This window comes from Saccopteryx bilineata, chromosome 12 (assembly GCF_036850765.1).
Source record: "Saccopteryx bilineata isolate mSacBil1 chromosome 12, mSacBil1_pri_phased_curated, whole genome shotgun sequence".
In the NCBI taxonomy this organism is placed as follows: Eukaryota; Metazoa; Chordata; class Mammalia; order Chiroptera; family Emballonuridae; genus Saccopteryx; species Saccopteryx bilineata.
Window position 1 is genome coordinate 25,349,995 of NC_089501.1, and position 24,943 is coordinate 25,374,937.

Consider the following 24,943-nt stretch of genomic DNA (forward strand, 5'->3'; position numbering starts at 1 on the left):
GATTTGATGGAGAGAATGAAGATTGGGATTTTAGGAGAGTGGGGAAGCAAGGAATCCAGCAAAGGTGGCATTTGGGAGATGGAGCAGTACATAGATGAAGGAGAAGTGAAAAATTCTTTATCCAGAGCTATGCAAAAGGAATATTTATACTCTGAATGTTCTCAAAGTCTTTTTCCCAAAAACACACTAGCTCTTAGAAAACAGATACTGTCTTATAACTAACTGACATTTTACAGACTTTCACACAATGGTATGTATTCTTTGAGGAAGACACATTAGCTGGAAACAATACTAGGAAATGATTGGTTTTATTGCCTATGGAAACATTATGGAGTTATAGAAAAACACAGACAGAGGAATATAACAGTGTACACAATTATTCCTTGTGGTACTACCTTCAAATTGCAGAATGATATCTTAATCATTTAAAAAATTAGTTAAATAAGCATTTGACCGAGTAGTTATATAGAGGTGATTATAAATATATGCCTAGGGTGAATAAAAAAGGACAATTGTAATATTATGGAAATGGGTACTTGTGGCTTGAGAAAGAAACTCTGGGAATAGTATCATAAACCTTTCAAAAATTGTCTGCTTTTGCCTGACCTGTGGTGGCGCAGTGGATAAAACGTTGACCTGGAATGCTGAGGTCACCGGTTCAAATCCCTGGGCTTGCCTGGTCAAGGCATATATGGGAGTTGATGCTTCCTGCTCCTCCCCCCTTTCTCTCTCTCTCTCTCTCTCTCTCTCTCTCTCTCTCTCTCTCTGTATCTCATTCACTCTAACTCTCTCTCCTCTCTAAAATGAATAAATAAATAAATTAAATTAAAAAAAATTGTCTGCTTTTCACATAACTTAGGTAGAAGTAAAATGAATTAATTCATAAAAATTGTTAGGTGATACAAAAACTCGTTCTTATAATGCCAAAATAAATCCTCAGGAGAGTGGGTTCAGTTAATCCTACTTCAGAGTTCATGTGTTATATTATCACCGGTCTACATAAGGCCCCTCTCTTTTTCTGTACAGTTATTTGTTGCTTTTTCTTCATTTCAAACTTATTCCTCTCCCATATTACTGGGCAGAAGATGTTTCATTGAGTTTCAAATCTGAACCTGTACCCCAAAAAGTTCAGTTTAAAAAAATAAAATAAGTTAAATATTGCAACAAGTCAAACATTTTTAAATTTTATTTAAAGTCTGAAAAGCAAAGCTTGAAAGCTGAAATTACTTATACTTTGACTTTTTTATTGGCAAATGGAAATTATATTTAATTATTTCTAATTCTAAATTTTTTATATGTATGATAATTTCTTATGTTAATTTTGAAAATTAAAGTTGAATTTTTTTAAGGGTTGGGAGGGACATATTCCAGAAAAATAAAAGCATATGATTCAAATTTTAAATATTCAAAAGTTTTGCAATGTTATAGATTTATGTCCCAGTATTCTTCCCAAACTCAATTCCTACCTGCTACTAAACATTTTTATTAATTTAAAAAATTCTGAATAGTTCAATCCTCTTGGAAATACATAAAGTATCCTTTTTTTGCTGCCTTTCTAGGCTTCATTCATTGAGAAAATATCTGGCTATTTTTAAACCAGCATGCTATGTGATATTTTGGTTGTCTATCTTAATAGAACCAAAAACCTTGCGATAGATTCACCTCTCATTACTCACAATAATGCCAAGTGCAATAGTTTAGGCAGACACTTATTATTTTATATGTAAGAAGACATTAGAGTAAGGCTATTTCTCAGTGGAATAGGGGAATAGAAGTTTTCCGAATTTTAGTCTTTCTAGAGCTCCTTGTAATAAGCTCTTAGAAGACATTGCAGAACTTCAATTAAAAAACCCTGTTTAATCAGCCATAGTGAGTTCTCTGTGGAACAACGTGGAGAGAAATCAGTTTCCTCCTCCTCCATCCAGAGCGTCCCCAGAAGGGCTTTGTGGCCAGGGTCTGCCCTGTGAGACCACAGAAAGCCAACGGCAGCAACACTGGGTCTCTGCTCGTTGGCATGGAGAAAATAGCTGAATATAAATCATCCACTTTGTTTTATGAATATCTTTATTTACAATGCTGCAGTGGAATTTTTAAAGAAGGAATACAGTATTTGCATTGAATCTGTCACTCAGGCTCCAGTGTTGATTCCTGTCCTATAAATGATCTTGCTTTCCTAATTTTTTGTCTTTGTACAAAGTTACTATCAATGTCAGGGGATGAATACCTCAAGTATACATTGTATGGGGATTAGCATGCATTTTAGAAGAAAAGAAGTTTGATAAAAATAGATAATAAAATTCATTCAAGCTAAGCATGTTTGATCACACATGGGAAAATAAATTTTCTTTGAGAGTTTTGATTGAATTTTATCATAATATAAAATTTGATGCTACTCTCTTGTTTTCCTTTGACCAACAGAATTTCTCAGCTTAGCTTATAGTCTATATAAAGTGCCTGTCTAGGAAAGTGATGTCTTTGTTGAAAGCATTCAGACCCACAGAAAGTAAGTGACCCTCAGGGATAGCTAGAAATCTCCCAATTTTGATAAAGGTCCTTTTCTGTTTAGAAATTGTAAAGCTCAAGCCATAGCCTAGGAAAATGACAGAGGGGCTATGTTTGCTTTCATGGATCTTAACCTATTTCTGCCAGCCTGCAGTACTGGGCAAAATAACACCTGAATTGATATTTGTGTCAGGCTTGCCTTTGATTGCTAAGGTTCGTATAAAGGTTATTCCTAAAGAAATGTCTGTCATTCTTACTCTGTACTCTTGGGATTTCTACTTTTTCCAAATCCTGCCTTCTAGAACGATAAAGTAATTTTAAAACAATAAGTAAAATATGATTTAGTAGCCTATGTCCTGTTTTATAATGATTACACATCTACTCTCTTATAGCTCACAGCAGCTGGGGGACAATTAACATTCACTGTGTCTTATGACCTTGAAGAAGAAGAAGAAGATACAGAACGCATCCTCCAGCTTATGGTTGTCTTAGAGGTAGAGTATGGGGAGGGCGCTGATGTTCATCTGTTCTTACACTCTTATGTTATTTGAGGCTATTCCTTACTTGGTTGGTTTGACATTAATTTATATACTATGATAAAAAAAAGATTATATCTTGGAAATTGTTTTCTATGCCAATCCTATGTTTCACCCTGAGACATATTTAGAGGACTGAGTATATTTATTTTGGTTCCAAGGATAATGGAGACCTTTAGACCAGACATGGAATTTAAATTAAAAACATAATTGCCATGTTCTCATGGCAGTATGATTAAAGTGTTTAGGCAAATGCTGATATACATAGTTGTATATTTTCCATCTCCCCTTTGTTCCAGGTAGAAGTTCTCTACTTCTTTGTTTATATTAGGCAGAAGTAAGTGAAAGAGAAAACTTGGAAGCCTAAACTTATCTTAGTGTCCCTCTCCTGCCCTTTCTCATACCCCTTCCTCCAACACTCAAACATAGTCAAAGGCGCACTCTTGCACATTTATGATTCTAAATGGGTCAATGTTGATTTAGCCCTGGGCTCTATTGTTCTTATCTGGAACTTTTCATGCCTGTGAATCAATGATACAATTCTTTCCCTAAAAGGAGTATTTCCAATATTAGATGAAATGGTCTGGATAATATAACTTATTTAATAAGTATGTATATATGTGTCTATGTCTGTGAGTGTCTAGAAGCTAGAAGTATACCTTGAATGCCTCTGAGATAGAAAGGTTCTCTAAATGTAAAATGATGAGAAATTATGTCATTAATATGAATGAACTAAGATAAGAAGGGTAATCTAAATGTCAGTAATTCCTTATTAATATGCCATTTTCCTATTGTAAATAGGATTTTTCTTGTTTGTTTATTTTATTCAATATAAAAAACTCTTTAAAACAATAGCTTAATACACTATTTGAAGTTTTCTTCCATATTTTTCTATACAACCCACATTAAATATAAAATTATATATCTGAAATACACAATTGATGTGTACATAAAAGAATTTGTAATCACATATATGTATAAGTTTCCAGGTATCTATTATTTTAGATAATGGGGACAGCAATGGCAAGCATAATCAAGAAGCTTGTGTTTTGTAACGCATCTGGTTAAGGTTAATATTTAAATTGCCTTCTCTGTCTTTCATATATACATATGTATGTATGCAACTATATATATACACACACACCAGAAACATGCTGAATGGCAAGGAAAGTCAACCTGAAATTAAAAACCTACTGAGAATAATCCACAATGTGGACAATTAAAATAGGAACACTTTTTACCCTTTTATACCCTCTTTTCACACTTTCCCTTTTATTCTTTCTTTGTCCTTTTAGGGAAGTAACTTGAGAATCAGCACAGCCCAAGAAGAGGTATTTCTGCAACCATCTGAAGACCATATTCATGAATTGTCACTCAAAGCAGAATTATTTACCATACATGGTACAAATTATTCAGTCAGTAGAAAAGAGTTTATGACAGTGCTTGTGGATTTAAAGAGAGTCCTCATACAAATAACAGACGGCCTTGGGGTGGATGCCATCTTCAGGTAAACTCAAGAACTGCATCTCCCACTGTTTTCCACATTTGCCTTTAGGGCAAACAGGTCTGTGTTAGAAGAATGACTCTGAAGACTTGTGGGGTTTGTTTTATCCAATCAGTGAAGGATAATGGAGCGCTGGTGTTCTGAAAAGTGTTTCTGTAATAGCTTAAAAAATTTAAATACCTGGAATGAATCTGTCTTAACCCTTTATTAGTATTGGTGATTCATTGGCAGTTCTGCCAGAACTTATGTTAAAAATCATCCCTAAACTAAAAAATGCTATATTGGAAAATAAAGTCTCCTTTATGATGACTCACCTAGTAGGAAACTAAAGGGATGTAATTCCAGGGTACCCATATTCAGATATTCAGAAAGTGGTTTGTAAAAGATGTTCTTTCATTAATTAATTAACTAGATTCTGATTTAATAGTATATAGTTTGTAGTAAAAATAAAAGCTCCTTTATTTAAATAGCCCCAAGTCTCTTTATAAAACACTGTAAGACTATAACGGCTGCACAGTATAAACGAAACAGGATTAGATTTGGAGCCAACTAGACTAGGAATGCAATAAACTCTACTGCTGATTATATGTGTGACCTTTGGCAAGTGATTGGTCCTTGTGGAAACTTGCTTTCCTCAAGTATAAAATAGAGATAATGGTGCCTACCTTTCAGGGTCATTATGAAAATTATGTGCAATAATTATGTAAAGTGCTCATTACCTAGAACACTTTTAGAGGTTAGTTCCTTTTTGTTCTCCTTTTTTTTTTTTTTTTATAGAGAGAGAACTCCCTGACTTGAACAAAATATGCCCATGTCTGACTTACTGTAGCAGTCTATGCTTTTGTTTTTAAAACAATATTTGTTTAACTAAATCTAAGCTACACCTGTGTCTGAATGAACTCTGTTTCTTTCTCCTTTACTATTCTAATAATAAATGACAATCTCTCACAACTGCCTTTTAAATCAGATTGAGTTAAAAGATGAAATTCGACCTCAGACTGACAACTTGGAATACCCATAATGAAAGCAGTATCTCTAATACTGGTTGATTTACAAAAGAATATAGATTTTTTTAATGAGGCTCCCCCAGCCCATCACTTTTTTGTGTTGCCTAGTTTGTCCTTTTTGTTGTTGTTGTTTGTTTTTTTGTCCTAAGTGAAAAAGGGAGGTAGACAGATAGACTCCCTCGTGCACTCGATCAGACTCCACCCCGGTAAACCCACTAAGGGGTGATGCTTTGCCCATCTGGGGTGTTACTCCACTGCAACTGCTAGCACCTGAGGCAGAGGCCATAGAGCCATCTTCAGTGCCTGGGCCAACTTTGCTCCAATGGAGCCTTGGCTGCAGGAGGGGAAGAGAGAGATAGAGAGAAAGGAGAGGGGGAAGAGTGGAGAAGCAGATGGCCGCTTCTACTGTGTGCCCTGGCCGGGAATTGAACGTGGGATTACCACATGCTGGGCTGACGCTCTACCACTGAGCCAATGGGCCAGGGCTAGTTTGTCTTTCAACTAAGTGTACTCATCATAACCATCTCCCAAGGAGGGAACTGCAGATTCATAAACAGAACTATTGCCAAACAATATCACTATTTTGCATAGACAGTTCTGCTAGAAGCTGGGTTAAAATGTCATGAAGAAGAGAAGCAGCACTTAGAATTTAATTATGTTTTTCCCCATTTGGTAAATAGAGATTGTCATCATGTTTAAACAGTATAAAAAGAGAAGTCCTCTGGCTGCAGAATGAATGACAACCAAATTGACAAAAAGTAGCTAGGGGGCTTATTTATTTTTGTCAGCATTGCTTCTCAGACTAGTTAATCTAAAGGCATTTCCCCCTGATTTATGTCAGAGAACTTCAGTGTCTACCCATCTTAAAATCATCAGTTTCATTTGAAGTGTTTTGAAGTTTTCCCATACACAAGCGACATGTTCAAAAAGCATGACTATGTGGACTGACACAGGAGCTAATCCAAGTAGGTTGCTTTCTAGTTTGAGAAGTAAAAGCCAATGTAAGATTTGAAACTCCTACCCACTTCAGATGAGCTGATAGCATGAATCCCGAGTCAGTAAACTTGTTATATTTTATTTATCTCTGATCTACTAGTAGATTGATTTATATTTGTAAAACATTACTTGAATTGATTTCAACTTGTTTTGCACAGTAGGCTTCTGACTGGGTATACAATTTGTGTGCAAGCACAAGTAAATTGAAGTTATCTCAACAAAATGTCATGTTTAGAGTTATTTAAGGAGGATTTACTGTTATGGTAGTTCTCTCAGCAAATGGGCTTAGGTTGCTTTAGTTATATGGTTACTAGAGTCCCCCCCCCAATCACAGGGGATACATTCCAAGACCTTCAGTAAATTTCTGAAACCACAGATAGTACCAAACTGTATATATACTATGTTTTATTCCTGTACATACATACCTATGACAAGGTTCACTTTATATATTAGGCACAATGAAAGATTAACAAGAATAATAATAGAAGGATATTCAATTCAAACCTATTTTGTCCATCTGTGTAACCATGCCTTACTTCCTGTAAATGGCCTCCTGGCCCTTGTTTCAGGAACTCCCTTGCTAAAGTCTTTATAATGCTCAATGCTTTCTGGAGCAACACATTACTATCAATTACTAAGTTGAGAACTTTCACCTGTTCTCTCAAAGGAAGCAATTCACAGCTTGTCTTTGACGGCTTCTCTTTGGTACATCTGAACTGCCAACATCACTCCTATCATGCTTTGGGGCCATTATTTAGTAAAATAAGTGTTACTTGACACAAGCACTAGCATACTCAACAGTTGAGCTGATACCTAAGGCAATTACTATGTGACTACAGGGCAGATATACAGTGTGGATATGCTGGACAGAGGAATGAGTCACACCCAAGGCAAGCCAGAGCTAGAAGGTGTGAGATTTCATCACGCTGGTGGTTGAAACCTTGGAAACTGAAACCACGGAAAGAGAAATTGTGGATAAGAATGGACTAATATAGAGGCCATTGAATAGTGCAAGGAGAATTGGATGCAGGTCACGATTTTGCATTTTGTTCTCAACTCTTCTACTATATAATAATTTCAGCCATAAATGTAGCTTTGACGTCTTTGGATTTCAGTCCACTCATCTGTGGATGTGAATATGATAGCTTCGTAAGGTCACCATGAGAATGGACTTAGAGGGCTGCACAAGCACTTAGCTAATAACAAAATGGCACACAAAGCGGAAGCATTTCTATCTGACCAGCATTGTATCACGGAATAATATTTTCTCCAAATACCATGAAGACTTGGAAATATCTAGAATAAATATGTACTACTATTTCTAAAAGAGTGACAGTTGTGCTGTCATTCTCTTTCAAAACACTGAGAGACCCACACAATAAATTCATTTTCTTCTCTATGTCCTCTCTCATAAGATGAAGATAAAAATGGAAATTTTTCATCCTTCTTACAAGACTTTAAAGACATAACTTAACCTAAATGCCCATTATTCTCTTTTAAGTGCACCAAACCTTAGTTTGAGCACCATCTATGATATCTAACACAAGCAAGAGGCCTATTCAGCTTTTCCTTAACACCTATTTAATGTAGAATTTTGCAAAAATATATTTTTTCTTTCACCTTATAGTAGACATGAATATAGTTCATCAAATTTTCCTCATTTTAGAGTATTTTATTTCTCTAAACTTTGAGGGTAGGTGTGATCAAATGATTTGTTTTGCCAATGAAATGTGAGCTGAAGTGGTGTGTCAACCCCACTCCCCCCCCCCAAAAAAAAACACTGAATTGCCAGTCTGAGATTTTCTGGATCTTACTGAGCTACCGGATGATCAAAACAGCCTGAAATATTAGGAGCACATATAGTCAGTTGCCCTGAACAGCCATCCAGACCTACAGAGAATTTCACACGAGTAAACTTCTGTTTTCTGTTAATCTACTGAGGATTGGGAGTTGTTTGTTCCCATAACATAACTTTATTGTGATGCTCCCGTGTATCTCTATTGCTTCAAAATAAATACATAACATTTTCAAGGCAATATGTTTGCACATTACTTTTAGAGTAAAGTTGGGGGTCTTTTTTTTTGGTATCAAAAATATTTCTCAGAATGTATATAATAAATAATCTAGAAAAATTCTTATAAATAAAGTAGTCTTGATGATTATAGAAATAATGTTGATAGTATACTTTATCTTTTGAAATTAATAATGCAGATGATTACCTGTATAATTAGAAATATTGTACTGATGAAGGAGTTAAGGATTGAAAAAAAATCATGCAATTGCTAGTTACCACATTGTTGATAATGGATGGGTTCAGTCAGGATTTAAGTCTACACGTTTCTTCCGGGTAACTCTGACAGACTCCCAAATCTATTCTGTAAATATTGGATTCATTCAGTCTGCCAACATTTACTGAGCACCTTCCCTGTGTATCTTTCTAAAGTCTCAGTTCCTTTGCTGTAAGGTAGTAGAAACAATATTTAACATTCAAGATTGAAGGCTAAGTAAGAAAAAGATGTACCTAAAACACCTGGCATGCTATCCAGCATATGTTGAGAGGCAATGTAATGTAGCAAGATGATCATTGGTTTTTGGAATCACACTTAGCTTTGAATTTGTGCTGCAGCCTTTGCTAACTGTATTATATGGACAAGGCACTTTACTTCTCTGAAACCCAGGTTCTTCATTTGTGTTCATCATTACTTAAATGTGGTGTCTGTCTAGTCCCCATTATAATACACAGAAAATAACGGGCACTCAGTATATAATGATTATTATGATTTGATAGGTCTAGGCTAGGCAATGAGGATACAAAGATGGATAAATGACCATTGAATTCAAAGAAGAAAAAGTCCTTCTTTAAATATGAAAGGCAGATGTACATTTACAATACTATATGAATGTAATAGAAGTATGCACAGTACACAATGGTAGGACTAAGGTAGGAAGAGGTGAATTCTGGTATTAACAAGTAATATATTTTTTTTTTAATTTTTTTTTAAATTTTTTATTTATTCATTTTAGAGAGGAGAGAGAGAGAGAGAGAGAGGAGAGACAGAAAGAGAGAAGGGAGGGAGGAGCTGGAAGCATCAACTCCCATATGTGCCTTGACCAGGCAAGCCCAGGTTTTGAACCGGCGACCTCAGCATTTCCAGGTTGACGCTTTATCCACTGCGCCACCACAGGTCAGGCAACAAGTAATATATTTTAATTAATGGCTGTAACAATATAAAATCCTGTCAGATATTTCTCTTATTTGACTGGGATTGAAAATGTCTGGGGAAAATGTTTAGCTCTTAGTTGGTCCACTCAGACACTGACTGGGGCACTAAGTGATTTTGTTACCTTCTTAGAAATGGAGTGAAAATTATCAGTCTGCTCACATTTAGTACCTTGTGTAACTTTCACAAAGACAGAGTCTAAAATGAGTTCTGAGTCATCATGTTATGTTTTGACAAAATGAAATAGAACAAAGTACCTGAACGGTAATAAAATCTTTGTCTATGTTGGCTATCCCAAAGTACCATCTCTTTAAGTAGAATTAAATGAAGGTCAATATAAAAGAGTGGATAGAAAAAAAGTAATTATTTTTGAAAGTTTTATGATAAAAAATATCGTGTGTTCAAAGATTTATTTTTAATTTTATTTTTTTAGCAAAGCATAACATATCTAGCTGGTAGAAGAGACAATAAAAAAAAAAATATTAAGAACAAATTTTAAGTTAGTACCAGGACAGTGATTCTGATATGATTTTTAAATTTTTAATTCTCGCTTATGTAATTGTGTCTTTTCATTCATCAGCTTCTCTGTCTATCCAAGTCACAGAAATAAAGGAGGAATAGCAAGCTAAACATTTGACTTGTTGACAAACCTTTGATAGTTCATGTATCTCCAAACTTTAGTTCTTTATTATTGCCAACATTATGTATTTAAATTAATGCAGCCTGGTATCAAGAAAAGAAAATGACCATATTGGAAAAAAACAAAACAAAACACTGCAACCTTCTTCATGAGTAACACTTAAAAATGTTGAACACATTAAAATTCCATTTAACAAATAGCAGAACCTAATGAACATTGGGATTGCTCAGTGAATACTAATGTGGAATATTGCTAGGAAAGATGTTTGCATGATAAAACTCCTCATAGCTCAAATGGTTTCATAGATTAAGGAGAGGAACATCTGTTGCTCAAAGACAAATGAAATTTGGCAGTTCATTGAAAATATTTTGTTGTTTTGTTATATTTTAAATTGTTCTTGAAGTACTCAATTATTTATTTTTCTATTTTGTGGTTTTTTCATATTTGTTTACATTTTGCTTATCAATTTTATATTGAAAATCCTGGGACTATATCTATATAGAATTTACCAGTTTGCTATTTAGTGAATTATGATAGTCTTTCATATGAAAACTAGTATAGTAATCATGAAATCATCTAATTCTGAAGTTAAAGTGATCATAAATATGTTTGTCCTAGGACAGCCCATTAATCGCAGAGAATTAGGTGTCACAATACATTCAGATGAGTTCTGGCCTTTGGCCTCAGATGAGCTTTGGCCTGAAGTCCTAATTCTAACATTTTAAAATTTATATTCTTTGTTAGATCAGACAAGTAAGTAATTTGTCTTCTGCTTATCTGATTTTATTCAACTGAAATGTGGATGGTAAGATTTAGTGTATCATTTGTCATGCTGTATGTTACTAATTATCAGTTGTATAACTATATTCCATTCATCTATCCATTCATTTATTCATGTATGGATGTATGTATTTAGTCTTGTATCCATCCATTCATCCATCCTTCTATCCATGTAGTCATCATTTATCTAATCTTTGTTCTAGTCATACAGCCAACAAAAGTGCATTGAGCATATATTGAGATGACCAGGCTAGGAATACAGGTAGCACAATAAGGACTCTGTTCTCAAAGAGAGGCTCATAAGTTCTTGTCAGCAGAAGCAAGAACTATTCTTATTTTAGTAACTCTTATGTTATGTTAAGAAAAGCTTGTGTTGTCTTAAGAATAATTGCCAGATACAGAAATTACAGTCCTACATATATACCCAAAAGAATTAAAAACAGATACTCAAAAAATACTTGCATTTGAATGTTTATAGCAGTACTATTTTCAATAGCCAAAAAAATAAAAACAGGCAAACATCCATCAACAGTTAAATAGGCAATCAAAACATGGTATATTCATAAAATACAGTATCCCTCAGCCATAAAAAGGAATGAGATACAGGCTAAGACATGGATGAACATTGAAAATATTATGCTAACAAAGAGAAGCCAAACACAAAAGGTAGTGTATTATATGATTATATTTGTATGAAATATCTAGAATAGGTAAATCCATAGAGACAGAAGGCAGATTTGTACCTACCCTGGGTTGGGAGAGGAGTGGCCTAGAAAGTGATAGCATAATAGGGTTTCTTTGGGGCTAATGAAAATGCTTGCCACTAGGTAGAGGTGGTGGTTGTGCAACTTTGTGAATATACAAAAATGACATTTTTAAAGTGGTTAGTTTTATGTCATGTAAACTTTCACCTCAGTTTTAAAAAAGAGATTTCCAGTGACACTTCATGTACAAGTTTATTTAATAAATAAAAAGATTATAGGCCCTGGCTGGTTGGCTCAGTGGTAGAGCATCGGCCTGGCGTGCAGGGGTCCCGGGTTCGATTCCCGGCCAGGGCACACAAGGGAAGCGCCCATCTGCTTCTCCACCCCTCCCCCTCTCCTTCCTCTCTGTCTCTCTCTTCCCCTCCCGCAGCCAAGGCTCCATTGGAGCAAAGATGGCCCAGGCACTAGAGTGGCTCTGGTCCCAGCAGAGCAAAGCTCTGGAGGGGCAGAGCATCGGCCCCTGGTGGACAGAGCATCGCCCCCTGGTGGGCGTGCCGGGTGGATCCCGGTCGGGCATATGCGGGAGTCTGTCTGTCGCTCCCCGTTTCCAGCTTCAGAAAAATTAAAAAAATTTAAAAAAAAGATTATAGAGAGATTTTCTAAAAATCTCTTTGTAACCTGAATACTTTTAATGCTTACCAGTAAAGAATCTCCTGCCAGATTGTCTTAGCTGTACTCCCAGAAAAGCAAGCATCTGAGACATAGTGTTGGGTGAGTTCATCTGTAGTGAATAATAATCTGTTTTCAGCTAGCACTTTTAGCACCTGTCTATCCCACCCAAATGCTTAATTTCTGATATTTAAACTTGATTTTCCTTTTCTACTTTTTGATCATGTATGGATTCTTACATATTTCAAGGTACTATCAAAGGTAGGATTGATAAAGTGGAGGTTAAAACAATTAAAATTTTAGAAACGTGTTACTGAAAAGCTTACAGTTTGATAAAGGTTGTCACTTTTGAGGATAGTTAGTGAGTTTTTCCCTGGTTTATTACAGTGTATGTTTCCCAGAACTCACAAGCTTTTGGGTGATTATGTACTGCCAATCAATAAAAATCTACCACCACTCTTGAGAAATCAAGGAAAAATACATGTTATAGCAAGAGTCAGTTGCATCTTTTTTATAATTAAAGGATGGCATACTATGTGATATGGAGATTTAGCAATCATTTCAAAAAACAATAATTATCATTATGTATCAATAGCAGCCATTTAGTTTTGTGCTCTTAAGTTTAAAATTTATTTAAATTTATTAAAATGACAAAAAATCTAGTTTGGGAGGTACAAATGTTATTTCTAGTACTACTCATGTAGTCATTTCTATCCTATCTCTATAGTCAATGAAAATATAAAATGCCTACTAATTAATAATCACTCACATGTTTATATCTTATATCAAGAACTTTATGTTTATTATTTAATGTAATCCTTTAATCAAACTCATGATATATAGAATCATTATGTCTATTACCTAGATGACAATATTGAGGCCTAGAGAAATTAAGTAATTTCTTCTTGTCTACAGAACTGATACATATCAGAGACATGACATGAATCTCAGTCTAGCTGACTTCTGAGTTTGTGTTCTTAAAGATGAAAAAAATTATTATATTTTAAAAATATGGAAAAGCCAATAAGACACCAATAACATTTATTTATAACATTGATTTAAATTGCAAATGTATATATATCATTTACATAATTTTTGGAAGGGACTACGTAATATTTTATAATATATATTTATATATCTATATTTATATATAGATATAGATATATACTGTATACAAGTTATGTAACAGCATTTCCAATTTAGCCAAACTAACTTTTCCCAAAAATAATAAGTGACATCAAATCACTGTGCTAAAATCACCAGACTGTAAAAAAGTACCAGTAAAATTGAAGTAATAGACACAGAGAACAATGAATTCAATTTAGGCTCAAAACAAATCAACTAATTCAACTGAACATTTGAGAATGTTTGACTTTTACCTACCAATATGTAGATTTATTTTTGAGAAAAAGGAACCAAGATTACTTTTCTTTTCCTCCCTCCCTCCCCCCTCCCTCCCTCCCTTCCTCCCTCCCTTCTTTCCTCCTTCCCTTTCTTTTTTTCTTCCAATTTAATGGTTCAGACTGAATATATGTTTTTACTTTTTCTCCATTTGTTAATTCTGTGTATATGCTCTTTCTCTATTCTTATTGTCTTCTTCTGATTTTCTAGTTTAAATGTTAACATAAATCAGTCATATAAATGTTTTATGTTATAAAAATCTTTTCAAACTAACTCCCCCCCCCAAAAAAAAGGAAATTAAAACACAGCCAAAAAATAAGAAATGAGCAAGAATGTTCTCATATCTTTTCAGCATTTGATGGTGGTGATGGTTGTGAATACTTTTAACTGGGCAGATTTTACCTAATACAATGAATGACCAGAGTTTCAAGTTATAGATATTTATTAGCCTGTTTTCTTAGTACAGATAATTTTCTTATGTTTGTTTACATTATGGTTACATTACTTTTTATTCCAGCTATACAATACCTAAAAGATTATTTACTTATTTACCATCTCTTTTTTCTTCTGCCCAGGTTAAGCTCTGTTGGCCTTGAATCTGCTGTTCCCTATCCCACTGACAGAAGCTTTGCAGGAGCTGTGGAAGTCTGTCAATGTCCACCAGGGTATACTGGATCGTCTTGTGAAGTAAGTTTGCAAGAATATATTCTCAGGGCATTCTAAGTTCCTTCATACTTCCTTCAATAAACTATTCTAAAAAAGAGTCTAGATTTTTGTTTTACATCAAGATTGCACAAATAAATGATAGTATATTACTTCAAAAAGGATCTTGAATGCCTGCCAAACAGTCATGGCTTTTAAATAGAGTGCAACTCACATCATGTCTTCTTGAAATTATATTTCTTTTTTAGTTGTTTTGCCTTACTGTAGCTGAAAATCTGATGTTTTCACAAGTGTTGGTTCCCTAGTCATTCATTTGAAAACAAAATGGGTTGTTTGATAGAGGAATATATTTCAAAATATTTCCCTCTCAATACTTACCAGAAATTTATCACTAATTTTTTATACTCTCTCTTCATTTTTTAATCTTGTGTGCCACATTATTTCTCTATTTATTCCTAAGAATACAACAAAATCACAATCATCTAAAAGACTGTATCTTTAAAATGTCAAGGTCATAATATATGAAAGAAAAACCTTGATCTAGAAAATTCCCTACAGGTCTTTGAGATGTTTATGTTTAGTACCTTACATTTGAGATATTTTTATTGTTTTCTTAATATTCCAGATTCATAATATTAATGTTTCTTAATATCACAGTGTTCATTTTAAGGTAATCATTTTTATTTACTTCTATGTATTTTTTTAGGTAGTTTGAAAGTTGATTTTACTTGAAACCTGGTCAAAAATTGCAAATACCAATTTCCCAAGAGAGAGCATAGCTTGCGGATAAATAGGAGCTTAAATTCTTTAAAAACGGAGCCTTTAAGGAATTGTTTGACTGTATCAAGATGTTCCACTTCAGCACACTACCCCATTATGCCATTCATAGAAATATTCTAGGCATTGCTTTGTCAGTTCTCCGGTGCTTTAAAATAATAAGTGCTTCAAGAGGATGCACAGAGTTTACATTCATATGTTTAGATTCAAAATATGTTTTCTTTAACTGGACTCAGATTTACCTATCTAGAATAAAACCAAATGTAATTCATTGAAGTACTCACTTTTCTAAAATTCATGTAGAGAAGAGAAAAATAATCATGGAAATGAATTAGCTCTGTCAACTTAAATTTGATTTTGCATGTAAAATACATGCTGTATTTGATAAAAACATATTCTTTTATTAAGAGCCTAGTAGTTTTGATTTTAAACAAGGAAGCCCTCTTTGAGCCTTTATGCTCCTATTTCAATTAGAATGATAAATATCTTGATTCTATTCTTGCTTTAATACTTATTCCCACATTAGTAATTCTCAGTACTCTTAGTCATCTTTTATACAAGTTCCAAATGCCCATTTAATATAAAATTATATAAATATTAGAATTGTTTAATTGGCTATACTTTGTATTTCTTCTTTTCTCTCATCAAAATATTTATTAATAGTCTTTGGTAAATTATGCACTGATGCTGAGGGTATTACCAAGAAGATTACATCATAACCCCTGTCCTTCAAGACTTAACAATCTGTTTAGGGTGAAAGAATAAATACCTATGAAAACCGGAATCACAGCACTATATAATTAAGAGACCAGTAAGTGGTACAAAATATGAGTGCAATGATCATTCAAAAAGGTGAGTAATTCCAGTGTAGAGAGAGATGTCACAGAAAGTTTCCTGGAAAGAAAACCCTCAAATTGTATGCTAAGTACTGGTAACAGGTAGGAAGAGAGACACATACATACAAGTGTGGAAGAGTCAGAACAAAGGAGAAGAGGAGGTATAATGAAAACTTCCTGTGCCTCTCACAGAATGTTTGATAAACAAAGTTATTTCGAAGTCTACAAATAATTTAATTGAATCTGAAGACAATAAATTCAGAAACTCGTGTTTTTCTCTAATTTCTACATTTTCTAATCTCTAATAATTTCTTCTGTTCTTTATCAAAACTCCTCATCCCTAGACTCACTATTATTTTTTCTATCCGTTTCTGATTTCATTTGCTTTTTTACTGATTTTACAAGGCAAGGCACTCTAGCTTTGTTATCACTGATATCCATATGCCCTTTAAAAACTGAATAAAATCCAAAGACCAGTGTTGTCTCATTTCTAGGTTGCCAGAAACAAAGCCAATAACTCATTATAAAATTCTCTTTTTTTATTTCACTTGAGGCCACAATGTTTAGTCAGAATCACTTTTCCCCATTTCTACTTGACGTATAAATCTGCCAAAGTTCCTATTTCAAATATTTTCTGTTTTCTAGGATCACCATAATTAATTTCACTTGACAGTTGGGACAAGTGAGCAAGTGAAAACATAGTGGGGAAACTGAATAAAAGAAAGCATTTTAATTCAATTCTCAGTTTCCTCTTCTGTATAATGGAATTATTAACTGCCTCACAAAAGTGTCCATATTTTCATTTCATTTAGCTAACAGATAGTGATGACCATGTATTTTGAGATAATGAAACCCTAGACATGGATGATAATGTGATTAACAATTTATATATAGTCCTTGATCTCTAGGACATTACATTTAGTGGAAGGCTAGACAATATGCTAGAAAATGAATTGAAATAAGTGTGATAAATTCCATAAAGAAAATAAACAGTTGCCTCAATAAAGGTACTGAGAATGGGGGTAGGAAATTCAATGGGAAGGACTACTTTATAAATGGTTATCAAGAAAGGCTGTCTGAGGTGGTGACATCTAAACTGAGTTTAGGGTCAGCTATGTAAAAGGAGCTGATGAGGAAGTGAAATAAAGCATGGACCTGAAAGAAGACAGGTATGGTTGGAGCTTCGTAAGCAAGGGGTAAATTGGCAAAGATGTGATTGGAGAAGCCAGGCCATTCAGAGTTTTGCATACATGGGATTTTACTCTAAGAGCAATATAAAATTATTAAAAGTCTTTAAGCTGAATGGTGCCATGATCTGAGTTATATTTTTTGAAAACATTATAACTGAAGTATGGAAGTATACTATAGGGGGCAAAAATGGTTAATATGCTATAGTGATAATAATGTTTTGTGTTGGATAATGGCAGGTGATGTAGGAAGACAATGCTCATTCTACCTATATTTTGGTAATAGAGCCAGTAAAACTTACTGATAGACTGTATGCCAATGGAAAGTTAAAAGACATAAAGAGTTTCAGAATGGGCCTGACCTGTGGTGGCGCAGTGGGTAAAGAGTCGACCTGGAAATGCTGAGGTCGCCGGTTCGAAACCCTGGGCTTGCCTGGTCAAGGCACATATGGGAGTTGATGCTTCCAGCTCCTTCCCCCCTTCTCTCTCTCTGTTTCTCCCTCTCCTCTCTAAAATGAATTTAAAAAAAAAAAAGAGTTTCAGAATGAGTTAGATTCCTTGCTTGAGGAATTGGATGTGTCACCATTTACTGAGCTGGAGGATACTGGGAGAGGAATTGCTAGTAGAGGGGGAGTTAGTGGGGAGCTGAATTCAGCAGTCCATTTTAGAAATACTGGACTTGGAAAACCTTTGAAGTATAGAGTTCAATGTGCAATTAGAATACGTATGTAGGTCTTGTACTTCATATATCTGGCTGGTCTAGAGATATGTATTTGGAAGGCCTCATCAAATGTGGGACTGTACAAAATTACCTAGGAAAGAGTGTGCTAAAAAATAAAAAAGTAACTGAGTTCCCAGGAGCTCCTGACAAGAAGTAGGGTAGAGGCAGAAGAGACAGCAAAGGGATAGGGCAGAAACTTGGGGACTGTGATGTCATAAAAGTTACCCAAAAAAAAGGTGTTAAGGGAGAAAGGAATCAATTAAGTCAATGTTGATGAAGGTCAGATAAAATATAATTGTAGAATTGTCATTAAATTTGGCTACCTAAAATTTGGATTTGGCAGCTTGAAATTTGGTGACACAAATAAGAACAGTTTTGATTGAGTAGTGGCAGCCCAAGATGGATCAGAATGGAATAAAGCAGCATGGTAGGGAAGTGAGGGAGAGGATTTTTTAGAGTGGTTTTACTAGAAAGTTCTGGGATATTAAGAAAATAATTTTGCCATTTTTGTTATTGCTGTTAGAAATTTTGATGGGGATCATATTTTTGAGCTGATAATAATAGTCCAATAGAAGAGAAAGCTATTACTGATGCAGCACTGAGAGAATATTGGGAAATCAATAGATAATGGAATACAGATCCCAAGAGGAGTGATATTCTTTTGAGAGGATGAGGAATCCTGCGTGCCTCAACCCCATTTTTCCAGAGGGAAAAAGGGCAAAATGAGTCATGTACTTGTGCTTCTGGACTTGTTAGTGGGAAGTTGTCCTCCAGTGGCCTCAAATGTCTTTGTGAATAATGAGATGATATCACTGACTAAGAGAAAGGGGTAAGGAATTTGGAAGTTTAAGAGGATTTGCTATGAGTAATACGTTTGTGGAGTATACAAATAAAGCTTATTAATGACAATTCCATGACTATTTTTCCTCAAAAGATGAAATCAGTTTTCTCCATTATCAACTCCCTTAATTTCTACCGCTTTTTGAATACATAGCTTGCAGGTTTTTAGAAATATATATTGCAGAAGGAAACTTCTTCTATAATGAATCTTTAAGGTAGCAAAAATTTTAATGAGGAGAAAGTATTAGAAATAGACAGAAAATGGACACTTTCTTTATTGCATTGCTCAAATTAAGAGGAAGGTTGCTTTTTTTTCCTTTCAGATATGAAGTATTGGCACATTGTTTCTTTATGTGTTTGTTATCGATGTTCCAATTTAAGAGTCCTCATATCCTAAGGCAGAAGGAACATTTCTAACAATACACAACACAATTCTATCTAGATACTTTATTACTTCAGTGATTTCTCTCTTGTTTTTATTTTCAACTGGAAAAGAATGGCCTTTCATGATATATTATTTTGTAGTTAACCATCCAGAAATAAAGTAAATAACGTACAGAAAGCAATTATAACTTCAGGGAGGTCATAAGCCCTTAAAGGGTAGTAATGTCTGCCCCCCCACCTCATTTTGGAATCTGTCCAGTTTGTAGTAACCCTCACAGAACTAAAGCTTCATTAAGGGTGATGGTGGTCTTAGAGCCGGCACTGACTCAGGTATTCTAAGATCTAACTACCCCTTTTTAAATCAGAGTTGTTTTATGTCATCAAGTGTTTCATACTTTAAAAAAAACAGAAATGATGAATTCAATAGTTCTAGTAGAATGATACCATAAAACAAAATATCAAAGGAATAGAGGGTAAATAAATAATAAACTATTTTGTGTAAATTTGAGAAAGCATAATAGGATGAAGAAAGTTGAGAATGAAAGATATGATTTATCTGGGAAGAAGTTAGTGGTGTGTGTGATCAAATGTAAGAGCAAGTGTTATCTTCTAAGTTATTGCAAAGATTTCCTGCAAGTGACAGAGTTAAGGGCAGTTTGTAGTGGCAAATTAGTGCATCCCAGAGAATCAGCATTCCTCTGGATGAAAGGAGGCTAAGACGGTCTAAGGTTCTCTTAAGAATCCTTTTATGTTGGCTGCTCTTTTTCAGTACTTTTCCTTCTATTTTTGTCTGTGCTTTTTTACTTTGAGACTGTCACATTTCAACTCTTTATATCTCTGCTTTATTTTGCCATTACAGAAGAGACACCAAGCTAATGCTTCCTCTAATCTCATACCTGCCAGTAACACTAAGGTCAGTACAGAGCTCCAGTGTCTGGAGCAGTAACTCTGGAGCAGTTTTTTTTCAATAATTTCAAACTTTTGACATGTGCATTGGTTGAGTTTGCCACTTAAATATTTTTCTTTATCCAAGAAAGACCAAAAAAAATATTTAAATTCATGAGACTGACTTGAAACCTTATCTTTTTTTTTAGTCTTGTTGGCCGAGGCACAGACGAGTTAATGGCACTATTTTTGGTGGCATCTGTGAACCCTGTCAATGCTTTGGTCATGCGGAGTCCTGTGATGACATCACCGGAGAATGCCTGGTAAATGCGCCCTTCACTGCGGATGCGGACTGACAAAGCTGAGATCAGCTAAGTGGGCCCTGCAATTCAGTCACTGCTTTTGGTTCTTAAGCACTTGAGTGAAGAAGTGACTTGATGAAAATCTTTATATTTTTTTTAGTCTAGATGAGTTTATTATAGTTCAATAAAATTATTTGTTCATACAAAAAGAACATTTCAATTGGGTCAGGGTTTATGAAAACATTTTAAACAATGTGGGTTTGTAATATTGCTCTACTGACAATGAGGAGCAGAAGTTCTCTAGCCTCAGGCGCAGCAGCTACCCTTTTCTGATGCTCTGTTGCAGATGCAACCCTGGGCACACTGGGCACAGACCATGGGGCAGCAGAAGGGGCAGCAGCTCTTCTTGCAGGAGGTGCATTTGCAGTCTTTGCATTTGCAGGAACCAGCAGAGGTGCAAAATCTACCAGTTGGGCAGGACCAGTTGAGTTCTACAGTGTGTCTGTAAAGTCATGGTGCACTTTTGACCGGTCACAGGAAAGCAACAAAAGATGATAGAAATATGAAATCTGCACCAAATAAAAGGAAAACTCTCCCAGTTTCATACCTATTCAGTGAAGTTTGATGTGGGCTCACACACAGATTTTTTGGGGCTCCTTAGGTAGCTATCCCGTATAGCCTCTACAGACTTGTCACTGACTGATGGCCTACCAGAACGGGGTTTCTCCACCAAACTGCCGGTTTCCTTCAACTGCTTATCCCACCAAGTAATGTTATTCCTATGTGGTGGCACTTCGTTATAAACGCATCAATATTCATGTTGCACTTTGGTCACGGATTTGAATTTAGCGAGCCACAGAACACACTGAACTTTCCTCTGTACCGTCCACATCTCGACTGGCATGGCTGTGGGCTGCTCCGCTGTATAAATGGTGTTACATCATCATCTGCACATGCGCACATGCTGCCACATCATCCTACAGAAACTGGGAGGGTTTTCCTTTTATTTGGTGCAGATTTCACATTTCTATTGTCTTTGTTGCGTTCCTGTGACCAGTCAAAAGTGCACCATGACTTTATGGACACACTGTATTTTGATTAGAGATGAGGCTTGAGGTCCAAAGCAAGAGAAGAAGGGGCCCTTGTGTTTCTGCAAGGCGCGGTCAACAGAGATCTTTATATAGGACTGAGTTGGCACTTGAGAACACTCTTTCACTTGTGATCTCAGTGAAAAACAGGTATTAGAAAGTGTTTATTCATATTAAGCTAAAAATTGAATTTGGATCAAATGCATCAAAATAAAAATGGAACTAGTAGACTAGATACAGATCTACCATGAATATACATGGGTTTAATCCCTTCCATAAATCTCCCAAAAATAAATTGTAACATATTAAACTGAAATGATTTGTATCCCCATAACATTTTTAAAAAGTAAAATAGAACCTATGTAATAGGCAAAATTTGTGTTTTTTTGACATTGAACGTCAAAACATACCTGAATTTTTTATTTTAAAATTTCAGCATTTAACTAAATATGATATCATATGTAGATTAAAAAATAATATATATATTTTTTATATATGTAGCACCTAGTCATCAGAGCTGTTTACTCCACAATTAGGTCTGCACTTTTAACAAGAAGAACAGCTCTACACCAGCAAAGTACTTTCTGTCCTGCTAAGAAGACTTTGGGTTGTAGAATTATGCTGAATAGAAAACCATTCTGATTAACTCAAGGGCATGTTAGTTTTATATTGTCTGACATGGCATGAAGCTTGAAACAACACTTCTCATTTCATTAGTCTTGCAGAAACACAATTTGAAATGGTGCCAGTTTAGGAGAATATCATACTCTCATTTCCCTTTAGAATTTAAGGCAGACTCTGTTTTCTGTATTTCTTAATGTTATCTCATTCTCTTGCTCAGTTCCCTCCCCCTCCCCTATTTTTTGTCTACTTAACAGCTTCTGGGAAAAATCTAAAATGAAAATTCAGGGCTTTTGTTTCAATGTATTTTGACATTTAGGATTATTGATGCTCTTTCCGTTTTCTCTATATAAAATTTTGTTTAATTACATTGCAATATAAAGCATGATAGCCTTTGTTTGTAGAGCAGCAGATTTTTGAGATTGCATTTTTATGAATAAAAAGACTAAGTGATTTTGATTTTAACTCTACCATAAGACTTTTAAAATGTACCTTGGGAAAAATATTGAGTTACCTTTAACTACTTCACTAACATGCAATAAGAAATATTCAGCCTAAAACTGAGTTGGATTTGCTTTACTGAAACCTAAAAAAAACAAAAATAGTATATTATGGTACCAGACTGATAATGTTCCCAGTAGTAATATTTCATGTTGAATTCATTAGTATTTAATCAGATCATATTTTTATTCCATTTGGCTTTGTGATATTTCCAACAATGGAAGCAATAGAAGTCATTTTTTTTTTAAATAAAACAGTTTCATTCAACATAATTTTAATGGAGAGAAGGGAGGGAACAATGATTATTTGAGGCTTTCTACTAATATTTCTCACTATATCATTAATGAAACATAGTTTACTGACTGTTTTGCAGACAAAGAGATAGGAGCTCACCTTCAAACAACAGAGGGAACCTTAGAGAAACAGTAGAGATCTTGATGATGGACAGAACTGGGTGTTTTAGGTTTTCCACTGTAGCTGGTAAATAGGTGATGATGTAAGATACTTTCTGGCTACTGATAACTGCCCTTTATCTAAAATGGTATTGGTAGCTACATGCTGATATCTTATTTTGAGTACATGGATTCTGATATGAACCACAAAGAGAAAAATATTTGAATCCCACACATCAAGGGCATTCTGATTTTTTTGTTTTACTTTTTACTTTAGCATCTTTTTTATTACATATGTTTTCCCCTTAGTGTTAAACAGATCAGTTATGAAATATACAGAAAAAACTACTTTTTAGTTACCTTAGCTTTGAAATCAGATTAGAAATTAACTAAAATATATTTTGGTATCAGATCAAAACTCAAACTTCTGTTATAGTGTGGACCTATATGAAAGTCTTATTATTATTTAGTGAGAGGAGGGAGGCAGAGAGTCAGACTGCTGCAGACACCCTAACCGCGATCCACTCAGCAAGCCTACTAAGGGGTGATACTCTGCCCATCTGGGGAGTTGCTTTGTTGCTCAGCAACTGAGCCATTTATTTTTTAGTGCCTAAGGCAAGGCCATGAAGCCATCCATCTTCAGCACTCAGAGTCAACTCCAATCAAGCCATGGATGCAGGAGAGAAAGAGAGAGAGAAAGAGAGAGAGAAAAGCGAGAGGGGGGTGGAGAAGTAGATGGGCCCCTTTCCTTATTGTGTGCCCTTATTGGGAATTGAACCTGGGACATTCGTATGCTGGCTGACACTCTACGACATTGGCCACAGCCTATGAAAAATCATTTTAGCTCAAAGTACGTTTGAAGTGAACTGGAAAACATTTAAAGTCACATAGAAGATTGAATACTTTCTCTTTCTCGTTGTTCTTGTGATATATTATGTAAACAGACATTTGAAAACCACTTTTGTAGCAGGACACCTGTTAAAATAACCAGAATGAAATAATCAGAATAAGCCTTTCATCTTTTACAGTTTTGATTTCCATTATGTTTTTGACTAAGGTTGCTTTATAGTTATAATTACAAAAACACTTGACTTTTATGATTAATTTTATTATTTCCATGAAATGAAATATAACATTAAAAAATATAAGAAAATTCTACATGTTATTTTTCCTTTGAATCAGTAGTTAAAGAAAAACAGGGTTTCTGGGTTATATAAGGTTTTCAGTTAAGTTTTAGATATGCTCTCCAGGTACATCCATGCTGTTGCAAAGGGTAAGATTTCCTTCTTTGAGGTGACGTCAGAGAAATGGCAGCATGAGAGATACTCCTCATCTCTCCCCTTGAAATTTCAACAAATTCTACAACTATATGCAGAAAAATAAAAAAAACATGAACCTGAAATATACACACACCAGATAGATGAAGGTATGATTGTGCAAGAAGGCCAGCCAAAGCACAGAAGAAAAATACCAGAGGTCTGAGTATTTCTCCTTCCTCATGGGCCTGAGGGAGGAAGGTACTCTTTGTGCAGGCTTTGTCTCAGATCCAGAGAAGCCGGGTGGAGAGTCTGGGGGGAAGGAGCAGAGCAAGGGGCGATGACCAAGAACGGAGAGCAGGGCTGGTTCCTGGTGTCTGCTGCACCAGTGATTCAGGGTTGAGCTATTACAGGCATAGGACACACACAAAGTCAGTGGCAAGCTCCCAAGAACTACAGGTGAATAGCTTGTGGAGACTGGCGCACAGGACACTGGGGCGTGCTTGATCTGCCCACCCTACCGACACAAT

At 35.1% G+C, this 24,943-nt stretch overlaps 1 protein-coding gene and 1 pseudogene across 3 annotated transcripts in view; one reads left to right on the top strand and one right to left on the bottom strand.

Annotated features, from left to right (window-relative positions):
- The window catches only part of LAMA2 (laminin subunit alpha 2), a 660,268-nt gene that overhangs the window by 376,673 nt on the left and 258,652 nt on the right, over positions 1-24,943 (top strand). For 2 of the 3 annotated variants that reach the window (XM_066248490.1, XM_066248491.1), the window contains exons 13-17: positions 2,895-2,996; positions 4,334-4,545; positions 14,536-14,647; positions 20,228-20,281; positions 20,463-20,576. In XM_066248490.1, coding sequence (XP_066104587.1) covers positions 2,895-2,996; positions 4,334-4,545; positions 14,536-14,647; positions 20,228-20,281; positions 20,463-20,576 — 594 coding nt within the window. The remainder of the gene's footprint in view (positions 1-2,894; positions 2,997-4,333; positions 4,546-14,535; positions 14,648-20,227; positions 20,282-20,462; positions 20,577-24,943) is intronic. The other variant, XM_066248492.1, reaches the window with a different exon arrangement.
- LOC136316418 (metallothionein-1A pseudogene) lies at positions 20,594-22,650 on the bottom strand (annotated as a pseudogene).